At 31.0% G+C, this 24,205-nt stretch overlaps 1 protein-coding gene across 1 annotated transcript in view; it reads left to right on the top strand.

The window, feature by feature from the left end:
* LOC124371210 (serine/threonine-protein phosphatase 4 regulatory subunit 3-like) overlaps positions 1–22,612 on the top strand; it is a 32,135-nt gene extending 9,523 nt beyond the window's left edge. The window contains 13 exon segments of the mRNA XM_046829541.1: positions 1,257–1,429; positions 6,524–6,579; positions 9,520–9,618; positions 13,859–14,155; positions 14,157–14,208; positions 15,132–15,225; positions 16,288–16,321; positions 16,323–16,469; positions 17,872–18,021; positions 19,270–19,431; positions 22,401–22,433; positions 22,435–22,506; positions 22,508–22,612. Of these exon segments, the coding sequence (XP_046685497.1) occupies positions 1,288–1,429; positions 6,524–6,579; positions 9,520–9,618; positions 13,859–14,155; positions 14,157–14,208; positions 15,132–15,225; positions 16,288–16,321; positions 16,323–16,469; positions 17,872–18,021; positions 19,270–19,431; positions 22,401–22,433; positions 22,435–22,506; positions 22,508–22,597 (1,428 nt within the window). The 5' untranslated portion in view covers positions 1,257–1,287 and the 3' untranslated portion in view covers positions 22,598–22,612.
* The last annotated feature ends 1,593 nt before the right edge of the window (positions 22,613–24,205 follow it).

The raw sequence follows: 24,205 nt of genomic DNA, 5'->3' as shown, positions 1-24,205 counted from the left end.
AAGTTTATGTTTGTCAGGTGTAGGCTACGTTAAAAAATGGTCTAGTTTTGTCCACATAGAATAATTTACTTCTCACTACCTGTTGTTTGATACCTTCACTTTCACCTTTAGATTACCTATTTCAAAAGAAATGTCATTGTGTTTCTTAGACAAGTTGTCCTTTCTAGTCCTAAAATAATTTTTTCCTAAACTTGGGCATATGTATTTTTAAACTTAAGCTAAAACACTTGACTCTCACACCAAAATATTTCAAGAATGTAATATCACAAGCACTTCTCTACTTCATCAATGTTTGTCTGTCCTTTTAATCTCTTTACCGAGTTCACTATTTTTGTTACACTATTTAGGATTTTGTTGTTATTTTTTTAGTAACTACTGTGCATAATGTAACAACAACCAAGGGTTTGAATTTTTAAATTCTTTCCAATTTCAGTATTTTTATTCAAACCTTTCTTAACCTCTGTAATAGTTGCTATCTTTCAACTAAAGAAAATGTTTTATACTAACCTTTACAAGACTTAGGGCTTTGTAAAACATAAATAAATTTAGAAGGTTATCTCCAAACGTAAACCTTGTTATGGTTTTTTTGTTAAATATTATGAAACTTTTACACAAGCTACTTATTAAGATCTTTTGAATATATAAACATATCACTCAGTGCTTAAAAATCTACTTTTAAAAATAATTTATTATTATTGTCAGAAAACTAACTGTGAATAAGAAAACAAGTGCTGAGTACGTAGGCAAGTAGTAATAGATCATAGTTGAGCCTGTTGTGTCAATCAAGCCATAAACGCATAGACTCTTTCTTGTTCCTTTTGCCAGAAATTATGTTTGGTTGTTAAAACAAATAGATTTGAATAGCTGTCAGTGGATGCGAAAGAACTAGCAGTTCAAGTAAACAGCACGTTGTTGGTTTTTTAAAATCACTTACTGTCATTTTGGTTTTTAAAATATATTTTTGTTGATGTCTGGTAAAGCAGACATTATCTCCTCTAGCTTGATAGTACTGAAATAGTTGAATCTTTAGTTTGGAAAACAATATCTTTATAGTCTAATTAACAGATTGTATTTAGTGGGTAGGAGCATATTACGTCTTGAAATCATGCAAAAAAGTATAATTTTAATTGTAAATTTAGCCTATTTTCGAATTGTTATACCAATAAGTAGGTACACTAATAAGGTTTCAAACATAAGCTAAAATGTAATTAAACTTTTTATTGATAGCACTTTGATGTAAAATTATTATTGTGCAGATGTGAAGTGACTGCACTCTGAGACAAGGCCATGACGGATACACGGAGGCGAGTCAAGCTGTATGCGCTCAACGCAGACCGCCAGTGGGATGACAGAGGAACGGGCCATGTCTCATCCAACTACGTTGAAAGACTTAAAGGCATTTCACTTCTTGTCCGAGCTGAAGCAGATGGTAAGATCCATGATAAATGTTTTCTAACTAAAAAAAACAATATTGGAAAAAAATGTGGTAAACATCAGTTAACCCTTTGAACCCCAGACCAAAATATTGATGGTGGGAAAACGTACCAAAACCATTTGACCTAAGAACTACCGAGAATCCCCGGAGCAGAAACAGCTGTATTGCATACTGTTCGTAAAGAATTAATATTTTTGCTATTTTTTATGCTATTGTCTTGTATTACACACCAAAATGTCCAGAATGAAATTGTGTACACAGAACAATATTAGGCTGAAGTATAAAAAATTGTTTAACCTGTTGAGTCCCGGGTTATGGCAGCACAGGGGCATCTGCTGGCCCGGTTTTTTTCTGGCACTTGGTTACTACTTTGCATTATAGTTATTTTTTGCATCTGCATAATCATATACTCATAAGTTTTATTTTTATGTTTATTTATTTCATATTATTATAACACTATCCAAAGTAGGCTTATTTGGACGATTATTAGAATAAACAGTATCACCTGATGGTCCTGGTACTGGTTCATCGAGATAACCTAAATCGTGGTTGAAGTCTGCATCACGAACTAGTTCACTAAAAATAAAATCACCACTTCTTACACGACTGAAAATATCCACATCACTTTCGTCGTCACTATCAGATAGTTCACTAAACTCACTGCCCAATAATTCATTAATATCTTGATCAAACAACTCATGCTTACGCGAAGCCATAATTATTGTGTACAAACAACAGCAACCGGCTGAAACGCCTCGACGTTTAGAGTAAAAACAGGCTGCCAAGTATCGTAGCGCGAAACAAAAATATACCTCACGAGAAAGCCAGTGTTCTCCCGAGTAACCCGGTATATTGAACGTCATTTAATTTAGCGAATTGAGTTGAAGAAAACACAAAAATAAAACGCTCTGCGCGCGGCCGCAACAGTACGGCAACGGGCCACGACTGCACACTTGCCTCAGTCGCAACTGTGCGGCTACGGGATCCAACAGGTTAACAACATTAAAATAACTTTAAAATATATGTTTTTAGTTTTTTAGGTAAAAAAATAGATTTTAAGATTTTTTAATTCAAAAATAAAAATTTTTACTATGGGCACCCACATTTTATTTTTCTAAATTTAGTTTTATGTATGTACAAAAACAACTATATTAATATCTCTAAAGATAAAGATTTTGCAACTGCGATCTCACTGAGGGCCGGTTGGTCATTGTCCGGAGTAGGCCTAGCGGCGGCGTTACCGCGAGAAGTAGATAGCTGACTAAATGGCATTTCTTCGTCATCTGAGTCCGAGATACTTGGCCTATAGGTAGGATCAACATCAGTGTCATCACTGAAAATTGATGAGACGTCAGACCAATCGTCATCTGATAGGTCAACATCCAGTTGTCTGTTTAATTCACTCGGGTGATTTACAATGTTGTCACTCATTGTTCACAGAACTGATTATTACTATAAGATTAAAACTAAAGAAAAAGTGACTAAAAACAGTCCTCAGTTTCAACATTTAACTCAATTCACACGCATAAAGACAATATACTTAACATTAGACCGCTTTGTAAACAAATACAGCTGTAGCAACAAAGAGTAATATATTTTTTTGAGCATAGATGTTATTTTAAATACACTATATTAATAAAAAAATTTGTATTTTACTAAAATACTTATAAATATGTATTAATACTCGTAAAATAAGTATTTTACGGTTTCAAATAAATATGTATTAAACGCAGATACCATGGTGACGATATTACGTCGCCGCGGGGATCTTCACGTATCTTCTAGGCGACGATATTTCGTCACCTGGGGTTCAAAGGGTTAAAATCTATTGGGTATAATAATTCATGATTATTTAACAGCACAAGTTTTAATTTTAGTGTAGGTTCAGTTTCCTTAATTTTTTCCAATCCTTTATGGGAAGACGTCCAACATCACAATATTTCCACTATTATCCTGTGTCACATCATTGGCCCTGAACATCTCACCGACTATACCGCTAGTAGCAAGTTTCAACATAGTTAGTGACGTTCTTGATATAAGGCATGGGCGTTTTCATGGCTGGGACTTATACAATCACATAGTCATAGTCAAACTACTTTATTCTGTAATATGTACAATGTACAAAGAATAGTGTCACTACAATGAAACTTAAAACAAATATTAATTTTAAAATATAATTTAAAAAAGTGGCATCTTAACAGTTTATCTTCAATTCTTCTTTGAATGAATTTATCAGTTTTTTATTGAAATATGACTCAAAAGAATATAGAGACAAGGTTAAATAATCCTTGACTTCTATTTTTAAATTTTAACAGATGTGTTTTCATTATAAATTTTGTTGGTAAATTATGTAAATATCTAACACCTCTGTAATATGTTTTCTTTTTGTAAAATTCAAGATTGTATTGATAGATATGTCTATTAAAACGAGTATTATATGCATGTTTAATGGTTTTTTTTAGTATGGGATCAAAAAATTGTTTTACATAAATTATTGATTCAAATATGTGTAAACATATACTGTCAGAATTCCAAGTTCAGAAAAAATATGTTTTAACAGAATCTGTATATCTTAAATTTTTCATGATTCTCAAAGATTTTTTTGTAGGACCAATAGCCTATCTAAATTATATCATTATATCAGCACTATGTTTTGTTAAGTCAAAATTTATTTGTGTGATGTCTGTAATGTTTGTATTTGTAAATATTTTATCAGAATCGTGTGTGAGTGACAGCATTGATATGATAAGTTAACCCATTAACCACTCTATTCCTGCACCTATCCTCCTTGTACAAATCCAGTTACACATTCAAAAAATGCAAGAGTCTAGCAAAAGTTTCACCAAAACTTCAATTACATTGCTATTACGTTGACTGAGCTATTGTATTTAAGTTAATGAAACAGGCTATAGCATAATGTAATTTATAAGAATGTGAAGTATATAAAAAAATGTAATTTCTATAATAATTTTAAAAATTTGAATTTTGTTTGTAAATTTTGAAAGCATAGATAGTACTTTTACTCTAAACATAGTTATATATAATCTATGATATTTGGTGTAGTTTTATAGATAATTTAATTCTTTATGTGGAAAATGTTATTTAACTAATTTGTCTTTATTTTTTTAAATTTTACTTAGATTTTTGGTAAAATACGACATTTGTGCTTTTACACAAATCCAAGCAAACACGCAAAAAGTGCAAAGATTTGGAAAAACTAAAAATAAATTCAACTTTTTTGTGATTTGGTTGACAGAGCTATTGCTATTTAGCTAATGAACAGGCTATAATATAATGTAATAACACATGAAGTATATAAATTTTAGTATAAAACATAGTTATATAGTGTTCATGATATTTGGTATAGTTTTTTAAACTACATTGTTTATGTAGAAAAGTTTTTTGGTAAAAAAGGGTGCAAGGGTTTGGTAAAACTCAACAAAATATTAAATTTTATAGGCTAGTGTTTTGGTTAACTGAGCTACTATTTTTTTTAGTTAATGAAGGAGACTAGAATATAATCTAGTTTTTGACCAAACACAATCTAACTCACTAGAAGGCTCTGCCATGGACGCACTGTGTTTGTTTGTAAACCATAGATTATGCTGCAGAAACAACATGTGTCAGAGACATCCAAATATAAAACACAAAGTTTTACAAAATAAGATGCTGATCGATCGTTTTACTAAAATACAACATTATCTGCAATTCAGTTACATAACTGGCTAGAAAAAATTCAAAAATACAGTATTACGCTTTGATCCACATTGTTTTTCTGGGGTTAATAAAGAAAAAAATAGTTGTTTAAATATATATTTCAGTCCAATTTACTTCCGGTCTAAGGTATTTCCAGTTCCATAGTTGAATTTGTGGTTAAGGAAGTACTATATTATATTAACTACTACTACTATTATTATTATTATATTATACTATATTATATTAATTATAGGTTTGAAGAGCCTATGTCAGTTAAAAACAATTAAGGTGGGTTATCTGCATTATACTACTGTTCAAGCACTGCATACCTAATATTTGATATAATTTACAATTAAATGTATATTTTTATGAAAACTTCCAATTTTATTATCTTACAATCATGCTCAACATTGATTACAAAAGGTTGAAATTAGAAGTATTGTTATTTTTAAGGATCCTGAATGCTTTCAAGACAATAAATGTAAAGGAGTTTAAAATGGAACTTAAATTAACCAAACATATAATTGTGTTGTCATATTATAATATTTACATAGAACAGTTGATGACATTTAACAGGGTCTTTCACAATAACACGTGTTTGCTGCTATGCATACCATATGGGAGTTTTGACAACTTTAGAGACTAATGGGACGGAGTAGTACTGAGGTCGAAGAGAAAAATTCTTCCTTACTGCACCTCTAGCCCACAAGATAAACCCATATACCAAATTTCATGTCCCTATCTTTCATAGCTTTTGCTGGGCGTTCAGGAATCATTCAGTCAGTTAATCAGGACATCTATTTATTTATACACACATATAGTCATAAGCTTTAGAGCAGGAGTAGTGAGGATAATGTATGGTCAAGTTATGTAAATATTTATCATAAGTACTAACATAAAAACAATAGACTGATTTTGTATTTTTTTAAATACCTAATTCTTTATTAGCATTGGATAATTTTAAGGAATTCAACAGTTTAGTGTACGTTTGCCAAACACAATGGTCATTGTTGTTTCTTTTAATCATGCAGAAAAAAAAAAACTTTATTGGGAAGGCTATATTTTATATAGGCATTGTTCTTACCCAGTAATTAAAGCATTGAGGGATTTGAGGTTAGGTAAGCTATCAACATGATTTATACTGGTACCGTTTACCTCAAATCTTTGATGAATTATGTGTATAGTTTTCAGGCTGAGGTACTATTTTGTGTACAATGTATTTCTTCGAAGAGATGTGAATATTTTTGTTATTGGTAAAAAATGTTCATTTATGATCATTTTGTATAGTATGTAAATCATTATATCCTAAATTTTATGTCTAACATTATTGTGTATTTTAAATAATACAATTTTACATTTAGTTGTTGTTTAAGCATTGGTTTTAAATTTCAGGGTCCCTTCTGTTGGAGTCCAAAATTCAGCCTGATACAGCCTATCAAAAACAACAGGTAAGTTTTATCTTTAATCTTATCTATTTAGTTTTAGTTTAAAAAACTAAAGTTAAACCTATTTTTTTAAGTTTAAAATGTAAATAAACAAATACAATGGAGTACTGAAGGACCCTAAAAAACTTTATGCAAGAGTTACTGTATCACACAGACGGACGGACAACCCGTAGATCTTTCGGTTCTATACGTTGGTACAGTCCTTCCTTGGACCTACAGGAACCAGAACTATTCTATCAAGAGTTACCGCACAGATGGGCGGCCAGACTACTCTTTTACCTCTTAATCCCAAAATTAGTGTTATTCTTTCTTGGATGAAGAGAAATTACCATTCCAAGTTTCACGATTCTGGGACCTTTCTATAAAGAGTTACCGCGCAGACGGACAATACGACTTTAAGAAGGTCCTGTTTGGTCCTAAATAACATTTATATTACTTCTGTTTTAGTCGATGTACAATTCTTACTAAATTACTTTATTTAAACATGTACTGTAAAATGAATCAAATGGAATAAGACATAGTAATAAATTTCCAAATGTACTATAATATAAATAAATGCTATCGTTATCTCTAATCTTCGTAGCTGGTACTAAGTGAGTACATAATAAACCAATTACTGTTGTTTTAAAGCTATAGCTACATTCTATCATTAAAAAAGGAGAAGGAGGTGGTAAATTTGTAAGAAGTATGAGGTTTTCCTTGTTGTAATAACTCTCAAATTCAAATCCCTATCTCATTCAAGATATTGAAATAAAAGTGTTTACTTTTCAATGTCAAGAATAAAAAACTAGTGTCCCAACAGCACAATAATAATGACTTGGTGAACTATTGAAGTTCAAGAATGTCAAGTTATTTAATTTTTCAGGTCAAATAATTGCATTGAATTGTTTACATTAATTAAAATATGTAGTTTAAGTAGTAAAATTAGTTTATTTTTACATATTTTGTAATTGAAATTAACAACTCTCAAACTAAACCACTAGTTCTTTAACAGTCAATATTCAGTGATTTACTGTCTTGCAGAATATCCTCGACCTAACCAGACGTGTGACTCAATTGTATTTAATTTTTCCCTTAACCCATTGCGGATCGTACTGTTTTGGCACGCGGGCACGAATTAATTTACGATCAGCGGACCCGAACGAACAGCAATGGTGCGCCACATCGTATTGCTCGCTATTGTATACTAGAAAATTCAGCTGTGAAGGTATTCGATCAGATGGAACATGGGCCTGCTGGGGTATCTGTGATGTAGGAAAGATAACACGCGAGCAAGGTTCCGGGGTGGGTGGCAGGGATGATGTCTGAATCACAGTCTAAATAAAGCGGCTCGGGCGAAGCGATTACAACATCCGGGCCATTGTCTAAACTAAACCCGCCAACATGTACTTCTGTATCGTTTAGTTCTGTGTCACTAACCTCAAAAGTATTATAATAACAATTGAGGAAAACACCCAATCAGAAGTGCTAAAAAGCAGAGTGTAAACTCATATGAATGATTTTTCAACTTCGACATACAACTGCAATCTGTAGGATATTTATCAAACTTTTGAAAACTCTAAACGATCGCCTGATCTATCAGACATTAATAGAACTATTTGGAGGGAAACTTAAAAGCAGTCCGCTTTTGCGACCTGAGCTCGTCATCATGCCGTTAGGTCCGGCCGTTTGTGATGAGCCCAGCTCGTCAGTGATCAGCAATGGGTTAAGATGCCTGGCATTAAAGTAATGGATAAATATGCGAGGTGTATCTTTTCTATATGAATTGTGAATATTCCATCAATATTTGAACCATTGAATATCAAAAGTTAACAAAACCATATATTTATAATTTCTAGTTTATTACTCAAGGGATACAGGAAAAGCTTTTATCTAGTTTTATAATACTTACCTAATCTATTTTTAGATTTATTTAGATTATGTTTATTTCATGTAATGGGTTAGTTCAGATTGTAAAAAATGAACATTAGATGGAATTTGAAGTACAATTTCATACAAGCTCTCATTGGTTCATTTTACTTTCAAAATTATCCATGGTTAAAATCCTATTGGTGTAGGAAATATGTAATTCTAAATTACTTACCTGCCGTTGGTCAACTCAATTAAAATGCGTTTGTTCAGTGCATGTTTCAGTAAGCTGTATCATCATCAGCTTGTTCATTGTATGGAATTTGTTAAATAACCAGAAGGCATCATCAGGTGAATTAAAATATAACACATAACAAAATATAAACATAAATAAATATAACACTGGAATAAACATAATGTAATGAAATATTGACAGGCCTGTGGAAAAAATTCATGTCAATTTATGTGTCATTATAACATATCTATTGAGAGTGTCATGTGTTTTGGTTTATTTGTATGTTATGTGATGTGTTATATTTTAATCCATCTGATGATAATGCAGTCACGTCAAAACATGTCCTGAACAAACCTATTTTAATTGGGCTGAAAGATGGTACATAAGTAGGCCTTATCTAGTTTTTACTATACAATTTTGTACAACTAATAAATGTCTTTTTTGACAATCTTAACAGTTTGTGTTGAAATTAAGTTACTATATGTTGTATTATATATTTCCTTTACATTAAATGTCATACTGAATTTTGGCAATGAAAAATATGTTAGAAAAGAAAAATGTTTAAATAATTTTCTGAGAAAACGTATTCTATGTTATGCCATATAAAAACCTTTCTCTGTCATGACTTTTATTGAATTGATATTTTAAAAACTAATAAAATTTTCTTTTTTTTTTTAGTGATTTTAGTTGATTATGTACATATTTACTTATGTTAAGTATAAATTTAATTTGACCTATTAGAAATGTGTAGAGTTTCTGCAAAGATTATTCTCCTTTTAACTGTATCATGTAAGTTTACACATATTATCCTTTTCTAACCTGTTTATGCATATCTGATTGTTGTTATTGTTTTACTTTAGGATACACTCATTGTTTGGTCTGAAGGGGACAATTTTGATTTGGCTCTCAGTTTTCAAGAAAAAGTCGGCTGTGATGAAATTTGGGAGAAGATTTGTCAGGTCAGTTAATGAATAAAATATCTTTATAATGTATTAGAGGTACAACACTGGCATTTTAATGCAAGTTTTAGCATTTTTTTTAAAACTCTTGTCTAGCATCATAGAACAAGTCTTTTCATGCTCTATTCTAGATTTTCAACATATGTGCAACTCTTCTTCCTCTGTTTCTTACTGGTGACCTTTTTTACTTTGCTAGATCTGTTATGGTAGTAATATAACTCTATCTCTTATCCAAAAGTTCACATTATCAGTGAAAATCACAATGTCTATATGACAAAAAAATGTTTAGATAAACCAAAAAGTAATCAAAACTTGGGGCATATTTTATGTGTTTTGTGTTTATATTGGTAAAATCAAAAGGTGGTTGTTTAAATGTAGATCACTAGATAATATAGACACTAAAGAAGACTCGAAAGAGATATTTGTTACGATATCATCTCAAAAGACTTATTGTGTTAACAAAATATTAGCCTATGTTAGTGAGGTGGAATGTAAAGCCTACAAAGTGTGGATTAAATGAAATCTTAATGAAATCAAGAAAATTGTACATTTTATGTTTGAACTATTACAACAAATTCCTTTATCATTGAATTGGTTACAAATGATAAAAATGAAAATTTATGTGACGGAACAATCAAATGTCAAGTGTAGTTTGTAGTTATACTTTTTTGGTGTTGTAATTTTAACTAGTTGTGAATGCATTTTCTTTAAATATATTATGGAAAAATTTAATGAAGAGTCTTTTTGTAAATGGTCTGTAATTAGCTTTGCACTGTTTTATAAATTTCTACATCTTTTACTGTCAGTGGTGTACTATGCTCAATACATTATGAATGGGACTTGAGAAATTTCAGATCACCAAACTGTATTCTCACCTTTAACATTTTTAGTGCCACTGTTATAGCCTACTATCATGCCAAAAAGTGATAGCCTATTGTAGCCAAAATGAATTAGTTTGTAGAAAAAGATCATATAATATTTGTTTAAAGAAATAACTGTATACTTTTTAATTCTTTTATTAATTTAAAAAGAATAAATAGATTCATATAAAACATTTTAGCCAAATATATAAACATAAAACACAAAAATTAACCCTTTGAGTGCCGCAACATTGCTATTTTTGATGTTTCATATTTCAATAATATTTTATGTAACCAGATGGCTGTATTCAATAGGTTCCAAACTATTGATAAATAGGAGATTTATGTTGTTTGATCTGTGAAACATATGTTGTTTGGGTACTTGTCAGGAAGCCACTATTTTTGTATATTTTTCTTATCAGGGAAAAAATAAATTACAGTATTAAAAAAAGAACAGACTTTTTAAATCTATTTTGAAATTTAAAAGTTATTACAACAATCAATGAAAACAAAACTAAAAAAAAATTACTATTCAAAAGTGACAGGGGATTGTGCGTCTAGGCCTACTTGAAGGGTCGCTCTTATTGAAGGTGATTGTTGTATGATTTTGTACATTAATTGTACATTAATCACAATTGCAATTATTGTTCTATTATCTGCTAAAATACATACATACCTTGATATATTTACTACAATGCTTCACTGAATGAAGAACATTTTAAAACTGTAGTAGATGTGTTATAAATCATTCAATGAATACGTTTTTGAAGTTCTTTTTTTTGTATTTATATAAAAATTAATCCAATTAAGCACAAAAGCTATTATATGTGCAAATATGAGAATAAGATAAAATATTCAGTATTATCTCATGAACGTACTAAGGTACAGGTTAGGTACAAGTGTAACAGTACAAGTCTCTGCAAAAATCTTTGATGGTATGAAATCCGTGAAACCAGTCAGACATAACAAAGGAGAACGTTGTAATCACGCACATCCATGTCGTGTCCTGGTGCCGCTGCTTGCCGACGCTGGTCTATTTATACACATGGCTTGCTCTCCTCGGCTTGTCCTTCTTATCTGTAGCAGGTATGATGGTGGGAAAATTTCTGAGCTGTGTGTCTCAGGGGAGCATCTTATCAAAAATTTGTCTGTAAGTCTTTCTCGTGTCATTTTACGTAATCAGTAATCACACAAACAGCCACGTTTATTTACTCACGCAAAATACAACAAAACGTTTACAATCACAGTAACCAGTAACATAAAAGTAGGGGTACAACCTGTATTCATTACAAAAACAGAAATAGAATTAGCTGATTAACTGATTGAATACTGTCACATAGCTTGAGTACTGTCGATTGGGTCTGAAAGAAATAAATAAAAGAGCAACTGCAATCTAGTGGAAATGACGAAAACTACTTGAAAGTGTTTATTATCTATTTTGCTACATCGCATTCATATTCAGGTGAGAGATTATTCATCACCAAACACTAGTGTGAAAACTGTTTAGCACCATAGTGCTTTCCGCACGGTTGTCGGAATTGCCACAGGCGGCACGTACTGCGCTCCCGAATTCTTTTCAGGATTACTAGTCAAAGGGTTAAAGTTATTCTGATAGAGGTCATCATCTGTCACACTAATATTGCACTAACATTTCCTGCAAACTATCTCAAGGGGTGAAGCAGCAGACCAAAGGATCAACGATCAGTTACGTCAATGCATATCCGATTTGTTTGTACTGAATATTTCTTTGGCTACCTCCTATTTCATTTCTATATTTTGAAATGAAAAAGCATTTTTATGTATTGTGCTGTGCTTTAGTGTGGCACACTCCTGTGTACACCAGGCAGTGGACATGGCAGTAAACAACTCAGTTCATATTGCCTCCAGTGTCTGCTGTTGACAAGTTCTGCTTTCATACGCTGTGACATTCTCATTGTTGTTAAACACACAAAGATGAAGGATGACACAGAGTCACGGTTAACAGCCAACTTTAAGCTGTCCTGAGTCGAGGAATATTTTTCTCTATGGAAATAAAATAATCGTGGAGAATTTGGATAGCCTGCTTAGCAAGATGGAGGGATGTGAATGACCTGAAAGAAGAGGGTGTATGGTTAAGGCGTTAGTGGAAGATCCGACTTGTGAGTGCAGTGACATCATCTCCGATGCAGCTCTTTGACAGGACTCACCATCACTCAAAATGAACTGACCTTCAGTAACAACATTGTACTTCAGACAGCTGAATACTGTCAGTACATGTGCTGAAAGGCCCTGGCACAACGGTTAAGTAAGTAATATTCAGACCGATTGTATATGCTATCTTTCCATTTAGTCTTTCATATTTCAGTTAAATTTTTGTCAACCTTTCACAATGTTTTATATGTAATTAATTAATTAATGTAACTGCCTTATCGTCAGAGAATCTAATTTTAAATAATGAATTGAAAATTTTGCTTTTTACCGTAACAAAAAATAAAAATAATTGAAGAATCTTGTTTGAATCTTTTTCTGAATAAAATTATATAATGGTAAAATTGTTTTAAATAAGCATATAAAATATGAAAACAAAAAACTGAAATAAATGAAAAACTACAAATGGACAATATTTATTAATCACAACTCTATAATGTCTTAACTGAGTTAGTATCTCTTCTGTTGGCTGGTGACAGGTTTTCATTGTTACTGTCCATTATTCTCTTTACTTTGTAAATTTTTTCTGTACCAAAATAAATATTTTAAAAGTTTTTTGATTGTTTTTGATTATTTTATATGTCCCAATATTAATCATCCACAGGTATCTGGTAGTGTTTTCAGGTGTCAAGTAGTGACAGACTTTGTTTGTTGGTCGTACTAATTCAAGCAAGGTTCAGCATTTAAGTACCATTATACTGGGGGGAAATGAGGCAGAAGTACTCAATTTAAAATGTGTCTTTCTCTCTGGGTATTTTATGGTTTTATCTCATAGCTCTAAGACCTGAGATCTTTTGTGCTCTAATAGGTGTCCTATACTGCAGAATATTTTTAAAAATTGTGCTTTAAAAATTTAAAAAAATTATGAAATGTGGCCAGTTTAAATTTGAAATGTATTTAAATTTACTCTTTTTGTCGGAGACATGTTCTATGACATTAAATGTACCATCAAATCAAATTTGGTATATTTAATTCTATTCTCGTATTAAATTTAAGTACAATTTAAAATAGAGAATGTCTTAAATTTAATGCTTAGCCTAACTAAATAGAAACATTTACCTCTAATTTAACAACTTCCCCTTCTCTATGGACACTTAAAAATTTGACTTGCATCATATCAACTTTGTATAGTCTGGAAATATTATCACTCATCTATTGATTTATTATTTACTCATTGCTATGTCCTTGTTTAGGTGCAAGGTAAAGACCCGTCAGTGGAGATCACCCAGGATATTGTGGAAGAGTCGGAGGATGAGAGGTTCGATGACATGTCTGACTCTGCTCCGCCCATTGAACTGCCACCTTGTGAACTCAGCAGACTAGAGGAGATCAGTGAGCTCATAGCGAGTTGTCTGTCTTCACCTCTGCGCAAGGAGAAGCTTGCCGCTGCCATTGAAAATGAAAACTACATCCGCAAACTTCTCAATCTGTTTCATATGTGCGAGGATCTTGAAAACGCTGAAGGACTTCATTACCTCTATGAAGTGTTTAAAAAACATTTTTTTACTGAACAAAAATGCGTTATTTGAAGTGATGTTTGGAGGTAATGTACACAGCCCCTATTCTCTATGTGTTAATTGTGAAATTACTGCTTTTAAAATATTATGCGAACTAACTAGACATCTAACCAGTAGTATGGTAATGGCTTGTGAAAACAGTAAGCTTTATTTATTAGAATTTCTTTAATTTGAAGATTTTGTATTTGGTCTGCTTTTTAAATTGGCTTCATTATTTGATATACTGTTATGTTCAGTTTAAAGGCAATTTACATAAATTGTAATTGAAAAACTTGGAACCCTTTTTATGATAATATATTAATTTTGATATTTAAAAATTATGTGATTTAAACATTTTATTTTGAAATTTAGTTTTTTTTAATTAACTAATTTTAAATAAATAAATAAATAATAATAAATAAATATATATATATATATATATATATATATATATATATATATACATTAACATGCTCTGCAAAGTTAATATATTCTGCAGTTATAAGAAGAATTTCTGTAGGCATTCCATATGGATTTGAAGTCATGATGGATATTTTCAAATCATAAATTATAAAAAAGACAATTTAAGTTAGAAAATTTTAAATTTAAAGAATTGAGCCATTTCTGAACAGTTATTCTTGTTTTAGGTTCCAGTATAAATTATTTTTTTATCATACATCCAAAATACAAATAATAATCATAGATCTGTTCAAATCCCTATTCAGAAAATTTAAACAAAAAGTCAAATTTAAACTCAGCTGTAGTCTCTCACTTCATAATAATTATGGTTGGTTATTTTAACTTATGCTTAAGGATTGTTATTCCAATAATTCCAAGTAATTATTTGTCCATGTCTTCATGTAATTTCAAAATTACTTAATACTGTCTTTTGGTTACTTAATTAAGCATTGATCAGCAATGAAATAAGTAACTCTCATATAATGAGTTGTAACTCTGTATATGGTTACAGATGACACAATATTTGATGTTGTGGGTTGCCTGGAATACGACCCAAGTCTACCAGCACCAAAGCGACACCGTCAGTACCTTAAGACGTGTTCAAAGTAAGTAAAAATAGCATTCAATTTGACCCTTTGATTAGTAATCCCGCAATGCATTCGGAAGTGCCCTAAGTGCTGCCCACAGTAATTCCGATAGCGTGTGGGAAAAACTATGATGCTAAACAGTCTTCATATTAATGTTTAGTGATAAATAATCTGAATACGAATGCGATCTAGCGGAATAAATAAAAAATAGTTTCATGTAGTTTTCGTCGTTCCCACTAGATCGCAGTTGTTTTTTTTATTTATTCATTTCAGATCCAATCGACGGTATTCAGGTCATATGACGGTATTCAATCAGTTGTTCCAAGTAATCAGCTGATTCATTTTCTGTTTGTGTAGTGAATACAGATTGTAACCTCACTTTTACGTTACCGGTTGCCTTGATTGTAAACTTTTTGTTGTGTTTATTGTGAGTAAATAAACGTGGCTGTTTGTGTAATTACTGACGATGTAGAATGGTCCGAGAAAGACAAGATACTCTCCTGAGACTTACTGCTCAGCATTTTCCTGCCACCATCCCTGCTACACATAAGAAGGACAAGCCGAAGAGAGAATGCCACATGTGCAGATAGACCATCGTCGACGAGCAGCGGCACTGTGACACGATGTGCCGGGATTGCGCCATTCTGCTTTGTGTATCCAACTGTTTTAGCAATTTTTATACCATCAAAGATTTATGAGGAGACTTGTGTACTGTTACTAACTTGTAACTAACCTGTACCTTAGTTTGTTTATGAGAAAATGATGAGTATTTAATTTTATTCTCATATTTTGTAAATATAATAACTTCTATGTATAATTAGATTAATTTCTGTATAAATACAAAAAACTTCAAGAACGTTTAATTGAGTGTTTTTCATAACACATCTACTGTAGTAAACCCAAATCACTTAACTCACTTTTTAGGGCACTCTTGCTGACCAGTCAAATGGTTAAGCATGTTATAGTTACTTTTAAAATTAATTCTGGTTATTTTTTTATATATAGATAAAAAGAAAAGTTTACACATATAGATTGTTTAGATTCTTCTGAAATGTTTAATCAAACAATATGAACTTCCAGGTTCAAAGAGGTAATACCAATGAGCAACCCCGAAACTGTTGGCCAAGATACACCAAACTTACAGAGTCCAGTACATTCAAGATGTTGTTCTGCCCACCCCTTCCGTCTTTGAGGATAATATGCTATCAACACTGTCCAGTTTCATATTTTTTAACAAAGTTGAGATTGTAAATTTAATTCAAGTAAGTATATACATATATTGTGTAACAGGTCTTATTTTGCAATATATTTGTCTGTTTGTTAATATAATTAACTAATTTAAATTATTTAGTTGTGACATTGTATTTTACAATAAATCTCTACCTACAAAGATTTGCAATGGAACCAGCAACAAACAAGCACTAAAAACAGTGGCCCTCTATTGTTTTTATACAATGTTATATGTGAGCAGTAACCTGTTTTGACTGATTCATTTCACTTCCAGTGTAAAATTCAATCTTTTCAATTATTTTTGTCACAGAAGTCAGAAGTCAGCATGCTTTATTCATGAACTTTAAGTACAGAATTTGCGTCATAAATTAATAAAAAACAAATTATACTATCAATAACAAAAGTAAATAGAATGGTGAAAAATGTTTCTTCTAGAGGATCAAAATTCCTGTGATTGTCGCCATCCGTAAAACTATGGGTTTTTAAAACACAATCAATTTTTTAAAATAATTATAATAAATATACAGAAATAATGATTACCATAATGTAAATGTTACCACTTAAAAACTAAATTCTGTTATCATGGAAAGGCTGTGTACAAATAAATTCATCTGTTGTCATCATTTTCGAAGCGAACTAATGTGAGCTATAAAAAGGCACGTCTCAACCAAAGATAGATTGTAATTGATGCCCTCAAACGTCCTGGCAAATTGTATTGAATTTACAATGACTGAGCTAAAATGATCACAATTATTGGTGTACTGATTTCACTTCTTTGACTAACTTGTCCACAGTTTTAAAAAGCAGTTGTTTTAAAAAATAAAGCTTTTGTAAAAATAATTTTTTTCTATAACGGTTTTTGGGTCATAAAGTTATATACCAAATTTCAACTTATTAAAACAACCGTTCTCAAATTAAAAATTGCCAAGTGAGGAGAAAAAAGTTAGCTGTTTGGGTAGTTCTCAAGTTTTTGAATGAAAATATAATATTTTGGTCCAGGAATAAAGAAAGGTTGGTAGAGCGTTCATTCCCATTTTGTTTGCCGCTAAATAGTGTGCAACTTGAACATTTTGCAGGTGGCAGCAAATTTCAAAGTTCTATGACATAGGTCCTCACAGACTAGAGCATTATCAAATCCACTTTGAATCAGGATACATCTTTACTTTATGATCATAAATACATAAGTTGCATTTATTCATATGATATACTGTAATTATTAGTATTACATTACAAGTGCCATTTTGTTTTTTCACTTAGTAATGTTTTGTATTATGGCATTGTCTTTTCTTGTCATCACTTTGTTCACTTGCTCTATAATATTTATTTAACCTGCAAAGTATCTTGTCACATGGTATCTTAGCTCCAGAATAATAATTTTGTGATAGATTTCTTACCATTTGCTCTGTTGCTTAAAGAAACTTTTCTTGCTTACAGGAAGACGAAAAGTTTTTAAGTGATTTATTCAGCCAATTAACAGATGAGTCGACGCTAGATTCTAAAAGAAGAGACCTGGTATTGTTTTTAAAAGAATACTGTAACTTCTCACAAAATCTCCAGCCACAAGGAAAAGAAACATTTTATAAGGTTTGTTTTGTTAAGTGTCTAGTAAACTGTTTCTTTAGATAATGTGTCCTGATTAAGGAGATTGTAATTATTTTTAACAATAATCACCTAAAATTATTTCATAACTTTTTTTAATACATACTTTAAAAATTAAATTCTCGAAATAACTAGTGATTATTGAATTACACATTAGAGAATTTATTGACAAGATTCGACAAACACTGAAAAACGTTTTGGTCATAAGAACAATAAAACTTCATATGAAAAATGGTATATATATATATATATATATATATATATATATATATATATATATATATATATATATATAACCAAAGTTAGAATTATCGTAGTTTCAAAAATGGTTTTACTTTCATTTTTATTTTCTATATTTAAATTTGACAATTGCCCCGAGTCTGCTGAGTCTATTGGTGGACTCTTTTTTCATACTCTATGTATGTATAGAACTAAATTGTCGTACTTTTAAAACTATTTTATTTTGCAGTTCATATTTTTAATGTTCAAGCATCAACTCATATCAGTTGCTCTGCGGTAAACTGAGTAATTTTTCATTTACCTTGTGGTGTGTGTACTTGTATAAATATATTCTTCATAGCAATACTTGTATGTTTATTTCTTAATATTTTTTATCATGGCTAGGGAATCAAAATTCTTTTTTCAAATATACTAAGCCTAAAATACTCTTCATACTTTTGTATGTATTTTTTTTTTTAAGTAAAAAGGAATTTATACAAGATGTGACAAAAGTTAAAGATCCCTTTAAAGTCAAGTGGTGCAGAGAATCATAATGACGCCTAGTATGAAGTGTTTGTTATGCGGGGTTGCAAGCTTTAGAAGTTAAAACAATGTAGGCTAGGTTAAAATACACCTTCTTGGATTTGGTTTTGTAGTTTTTTCAAATTGGAAGGGGGAAAATGTAGCACATTGTTTTAAATTACTCCATTCTCAGGAATACAAATGTGAAATTTGTTTTACTATATCTTTATTTATTTAGAAGTTATGGCATGTTAAAATTTAGCTGGTTAACACTTTTAGCCCCAGGCATCTATGTCATTCTACAATAAGTGCAAATACGATTAATGAGAATCTTCACAAGGGACTGATAGTGCTGAACTTCTGACCAAAAAAAATTTACATAAAATTTAAAAGGTCTGTATTAAGCGAACACAATAATCCAAATCTGATCTCAAACTGTTGGATATACACAAAAGGGCAATGTAAATAATAGATAATTAATATATTTTTCAGACACTGTCTTCTTTGGGAATTTTACCTGCACTGGAAATCACCCTGTCCTCTGAGGATATTCCAACAAAGACTGCATCAATAGACATCTTGACATACATCGTAGAGTTCTCTCCATCAGTGGTGCGGGAATACACGCTACAGCAAACCTCCAGCTCTGATGAGGTAACACTGCACACATTTTTAGATGAATATCATCTTTAAAACTTTTTACTGTGGCATTTTATATTATTGAACACAAATTCTGTTACTTTCTATTTGTAGACTAATATTTTTCTGATAGATAAGTAGTGCTTTCTAAGGTTTCAAGCGAGTTTGTTGTGATTATTTTAGCAGTTTTCCATCAGTAATTCATAAATTTCTTTCATTGGAATTTGGTTCAAGGTTGTTGGGAATACTATTTTTATCGTAATAATCATATTTTACAACATTTTAGAACCTAATATGTTGCAAAGAAAATACTGTTACAAAAGGAGTGAGTACATGGGACTAATTATTTATTTTTACATTTCACATGTTATCAAAATAAAACTGGAGAAGGAAAATGGATAATAGGAAAGTTTATAAAACTGCTGACTAATTGATTTTTGGCATTTAAAAATATAGTTTAATTAACCTAAAATCACATGGTATTCTGCCTTAATAACATTTACCTTAATATTCATGGCAGTAATGATGAAGTCTTTAGTCTAGAACATTATCTCTTTTTTTTACATCTAACTTTGAAAACTCATTCTTTACCACTGTCGTTTATGCATATTGTTAGGGTCTTAAGACAGTAATTACTGTTAAAATTAAGTATTTTGACCCTTTCACAACCAATGTCCGATCCATTGGAAAGTTATAAAATTAGCATGTAAACATCTAGAAAATATTATTTTAGTTAGCTATAGTATAAGTCTGTTATTTAATAACCTTTTCATCTACATATAACATGATCTTCAATTCATTTACATCTGGTAACAAAAAGAATATTAAGGGATATATTTATACAGAATGTATCAAAAAGGTTGGGCTATCTTTGAATTTTAAAATTCTGTGTGTGATTCTAAGCTAAAAAATAAAGAATACATTTTTTCCAATTTTAACTTTGTTTAGCTGCTAGCCGCCGTTTTGTATTTTTTGTTAACAAATTATTATCTCTAAAACTAGTAAAGATAAAGAAACCAAATTTGACAAATAGGTTTTAATAGGTAAGGGAAAAAATTTAAAAAAATGTGTTATTTTCTGTAATATTAACAAAATGGTGTTTGTTGAACATTTTTAAAAGTTAAATAACAAAAAAAACCAGTATAGTTATAAAAAATGTACTAGACACAAACTATTTGGAGAATTTTATTGCAATTCCAACAGTACTAGTTTCCGTCAAGGCATAAGCGTGCACAACTACTTTAAAGGTACACTTGCACGAGCTGTGAGCGCCAAACATTTTGTCTTTTGACATCAGCTGTTTTACATTGCTTATACAAATTTTAAAAAGATACCAATTAATTTGTAAGTTTTATAACAATTCAATTTTATAACAGTTATCATCGATCAAGGTGTGTTAGCATTCTTCAATCATTTTTGAAATGTTTGTATAAAAGTACGGATGTTGACACTAACAATATTAAGTAACAGGGTTTACTCCAAAACAATATTGTATAATCAGTGAAGACACTGCAAAACAATTTTAGTATAGGATAACACGAATAAAGCTGCTGGTAACGAGTCAAAGAGTCTTTATTAACCATTGATCATACATAATGAAATAGGTTTAAATTATATTTTGTTCAAATATATCAACTTATTCCAGGGAGTATTTTCCTGAACATTCAGTTATACAAGAATTCAGTAATATTGTTTCAAGTTTTACAATCTGATTTCTTCTTCAGGTAGATGTAACTAACCTAACACTTATCTACTATATAGATTAAGATCATACCAGAAGCATTGTAAACACAAGTCAGGAATTACAACAAAACATTAATTATTGAAACCGAACTAAAGAATACAGGTCATAGCAGTATATTTGTAATGAACAACCAACACTGAAAACTGACCAGAGGCCAATATTAAATGGCAATCATCATGTCAGAAGCAAAAATGGTGTCAAATCAAGAAAAAGGGTTGGGCCGTTTTTTTATTATTTGTTCATTCTAGAGGAAACTCTCTTAACCAATACTTTTGGTTTCTTTTTCAGTTCAGTTTTACAGAATTGGTAAGCAAAGCAGCCTAATTTCAATTGACTGTTGACTTGTATGCTGTTGCACTCAATTATCCCGTAAGAGGGCTTTATCATTATGTGCACTGAACTCTAAGGTGGATGAATTTCTGATTAAGTTATTAACCCTTATAGCGTCACAGACGCCGTAATGGCGCATAGGACAAACTATCTCCAAACAGCAAAGACGCGGTACGGCGCATCGACACAAAAACTGCGTCTATAGCAAAATTTAAGTTCCTTTTAAATCCGATCAATGTCACTAATGGTATGCGTGAACCATGTGTGTGTGGGTTATGACCTATGTCAAGCGTCAAAATATAGCTGTCGCGTTACATTGTTTGAAACAATAGACGCGGTGTCTAGACACTCTCCCCGCCACACGGCACAGACGCCGTACAGCGCGCGCGCTTTTGTTTGCAGTTTGGCTTCAGGTAGTGCGTGTCTAACCATCGCTGAGTCGGTTTCCTTCGTCGTGTTTTTCTGTTTATATGGTTTTTATTTATTTTTTAATTTTATTATATATAATTTATTATAAATATAATTTATTTTAATTATATTTATATAATTGTCTGGTAATGTTTATAGTTTAGCTAATAAAATGTTGTGTGCCTTTTATTTTTACTTTATTTATATCTACAATTCAATGTCCCATAAATATATGTACGTACAAGATAATTTTAAAATTTTTACTTTTTTATACTTACCATAATTATAGAAAGTAAAAATAAAAATGAACTTTACACATTAAAATTTTTTTTTTTTAATGTTGTGCCGTTTGCTGGAAGTCGTGAAAAGATATACTGACGTTATAAGGGTTAAATGAAATCATTTATAAAACTGATATTGTACAGAAAAAATATTGAGTAATGGTGGATAATTTACCTAACAAAGGACCAGTATTTAGTATAACATGAATAATATTTTTTAGGAGCTAATACTACTGAATGTAATTATCGAACAAAATGATCTGTGACACGGACCCAGAGTTGGGCAGGGCGGTACAGCTGATGGGTATCCTGAGAATACTGATCGAACCCAGAGAACATGCTGGCCTCCATTAATAAGACAGAGAAAACTGACTTTCTCAACTACTTCTACAAACACACAGTATACACTTGCTCATAGGTAAGTTTGTTGTGCTATGATATTCTAAAAACCTGTTAGTAATGGAGACTTATATGTAAAGGTAGCATGATTTATATTGTGATATTGTTGACTAAGGAAGTCTTAGGGGCAGATATAAATATCAGTGTGTAATTTTTTCAAGTGCTCCATTTGGACGATGAGTCTGCTCGTTCACTCCCAATTTTTCGTTGTACATACTGTATGATTTGTACGTTTTCCTTACGAAAGTTTTTAGACACGAGAGAGACTTTAATTTCATTTATAGGTTGAAATGCAAGATCTCAAGATATTTTAAGAAATTTTAATAAGATTGTAACTTTCAATACAATAAGAACATTAACAGTGCCATATGTCATGGAAAGACTTGTTTTTTTAACTTTTTTATCATTGGTAGCATTACACGTTTACTCTGTACTAGCAGGTAAGAGCTAACGTTCACTCCCACAATTACTCAGACAGCAACCTAACTACTTCCAGCACACCATGCCATTCTGATAAAAGTAGAAAACAGTTCTATGTGAAAATCCAAATTTGCAAAAGCCTGCCACTTGATATAAAAAGATCTCAGAGCTGTAGAAATGCCATCAGAACTGACTCATGGATATGTCACTCCCACATTATGGAAGTGTACCTCGAACAGTTCAACATTCCTGTAATTATATATAAGCAAAAATCTTGTTGAAGATTTTTTATTTAAAAAATAACTCAACTCCATTAAATTTATTAATGTTTTTGACAAAAATCTTAGAGACTAAAGAGGGTACAAAACCAAGTTGTAATCTTGCGAATTTCTATAGGAATAGAAAAGAACGGGCATACTGTACCAGGTTCAAGGATAGTTTTCTTCTGAACATAGTGACACTAGGACGGTATGGTAGTCAGCTGCACATTGCTCTTTACGAAGGTCCAATTTTAACATTGGGGTAAAGCTTAAACCCCTTTGAGTGCCACGGGTATTTTCCGAAGGCGTATGCATAAAGTGCCACGCTGTTTTTTCGCATATTTGTAAGCTTTTTGGGAGAAAAAGCTGTTGTAAAATGACTACCAAACAGATTTTCATCATTTTGTTGTTGTTTTTTTTCTTATTAAATGCAGAATATGATACATATCGTTACAAAATAAAATTTGATTTATAAAAATATAAAAATTTCAGTATTTATAAAAAAAGTTTTTTACTTTTGTATAAAAAAGTTTAAGTTTTTGACCTAATTGTGTGTATACAGTATTTTAAAGATTTTTTTTTCTTTGTAACCATGGTAAAGGCCATATGATTCTAAATAAAACCCATGTGTAATATCTTATTCTAGAATTTTAAAAACATGGCATTATATGTATTAACAAAATGCTGCCCCGGTACCAACATTTTATAAACTGTACTTCATTTGTCAGAGTTTAGAAATTACTTAGTAATGGTGTAGTTTTCCCAATAAATCTAATAAAAAAATTAATACAACACAAATAAATATGATTAGTAAATTTAAAAACAAATACTTGCTAACATATTTACATAAAAGTTTACATTTACTAAATAACAACCCTAATAATATTTACACTGAAAATTCACGTTTTTCGCTTGAACACAACTCAAATCATATATTACTTTGTAAA

The sequence above is a fragment of the Homalodisca vitripennis genome, unplaced genomic scaffold (genome assembly GCF_021130785.1).
Source record: "Homalodisca vitripennis isolate AUS2020 unplaced genomic scaffold, UT_GWSS_2.1 ScUCBcl_1120;HRSCAF=4345, whole genome shotgun sequence".
NCBI classification, from domain to species: domain Eukaryota; kingdom Metazoa; phylum Arthropoda; class Insecta; order Hemiptera; family Cicadellidae; genus Homalodisca; species Homalodisca vitripennis.
This window is presented reverse-complemented; position numbering and strand designations above follow the sequence as displayed.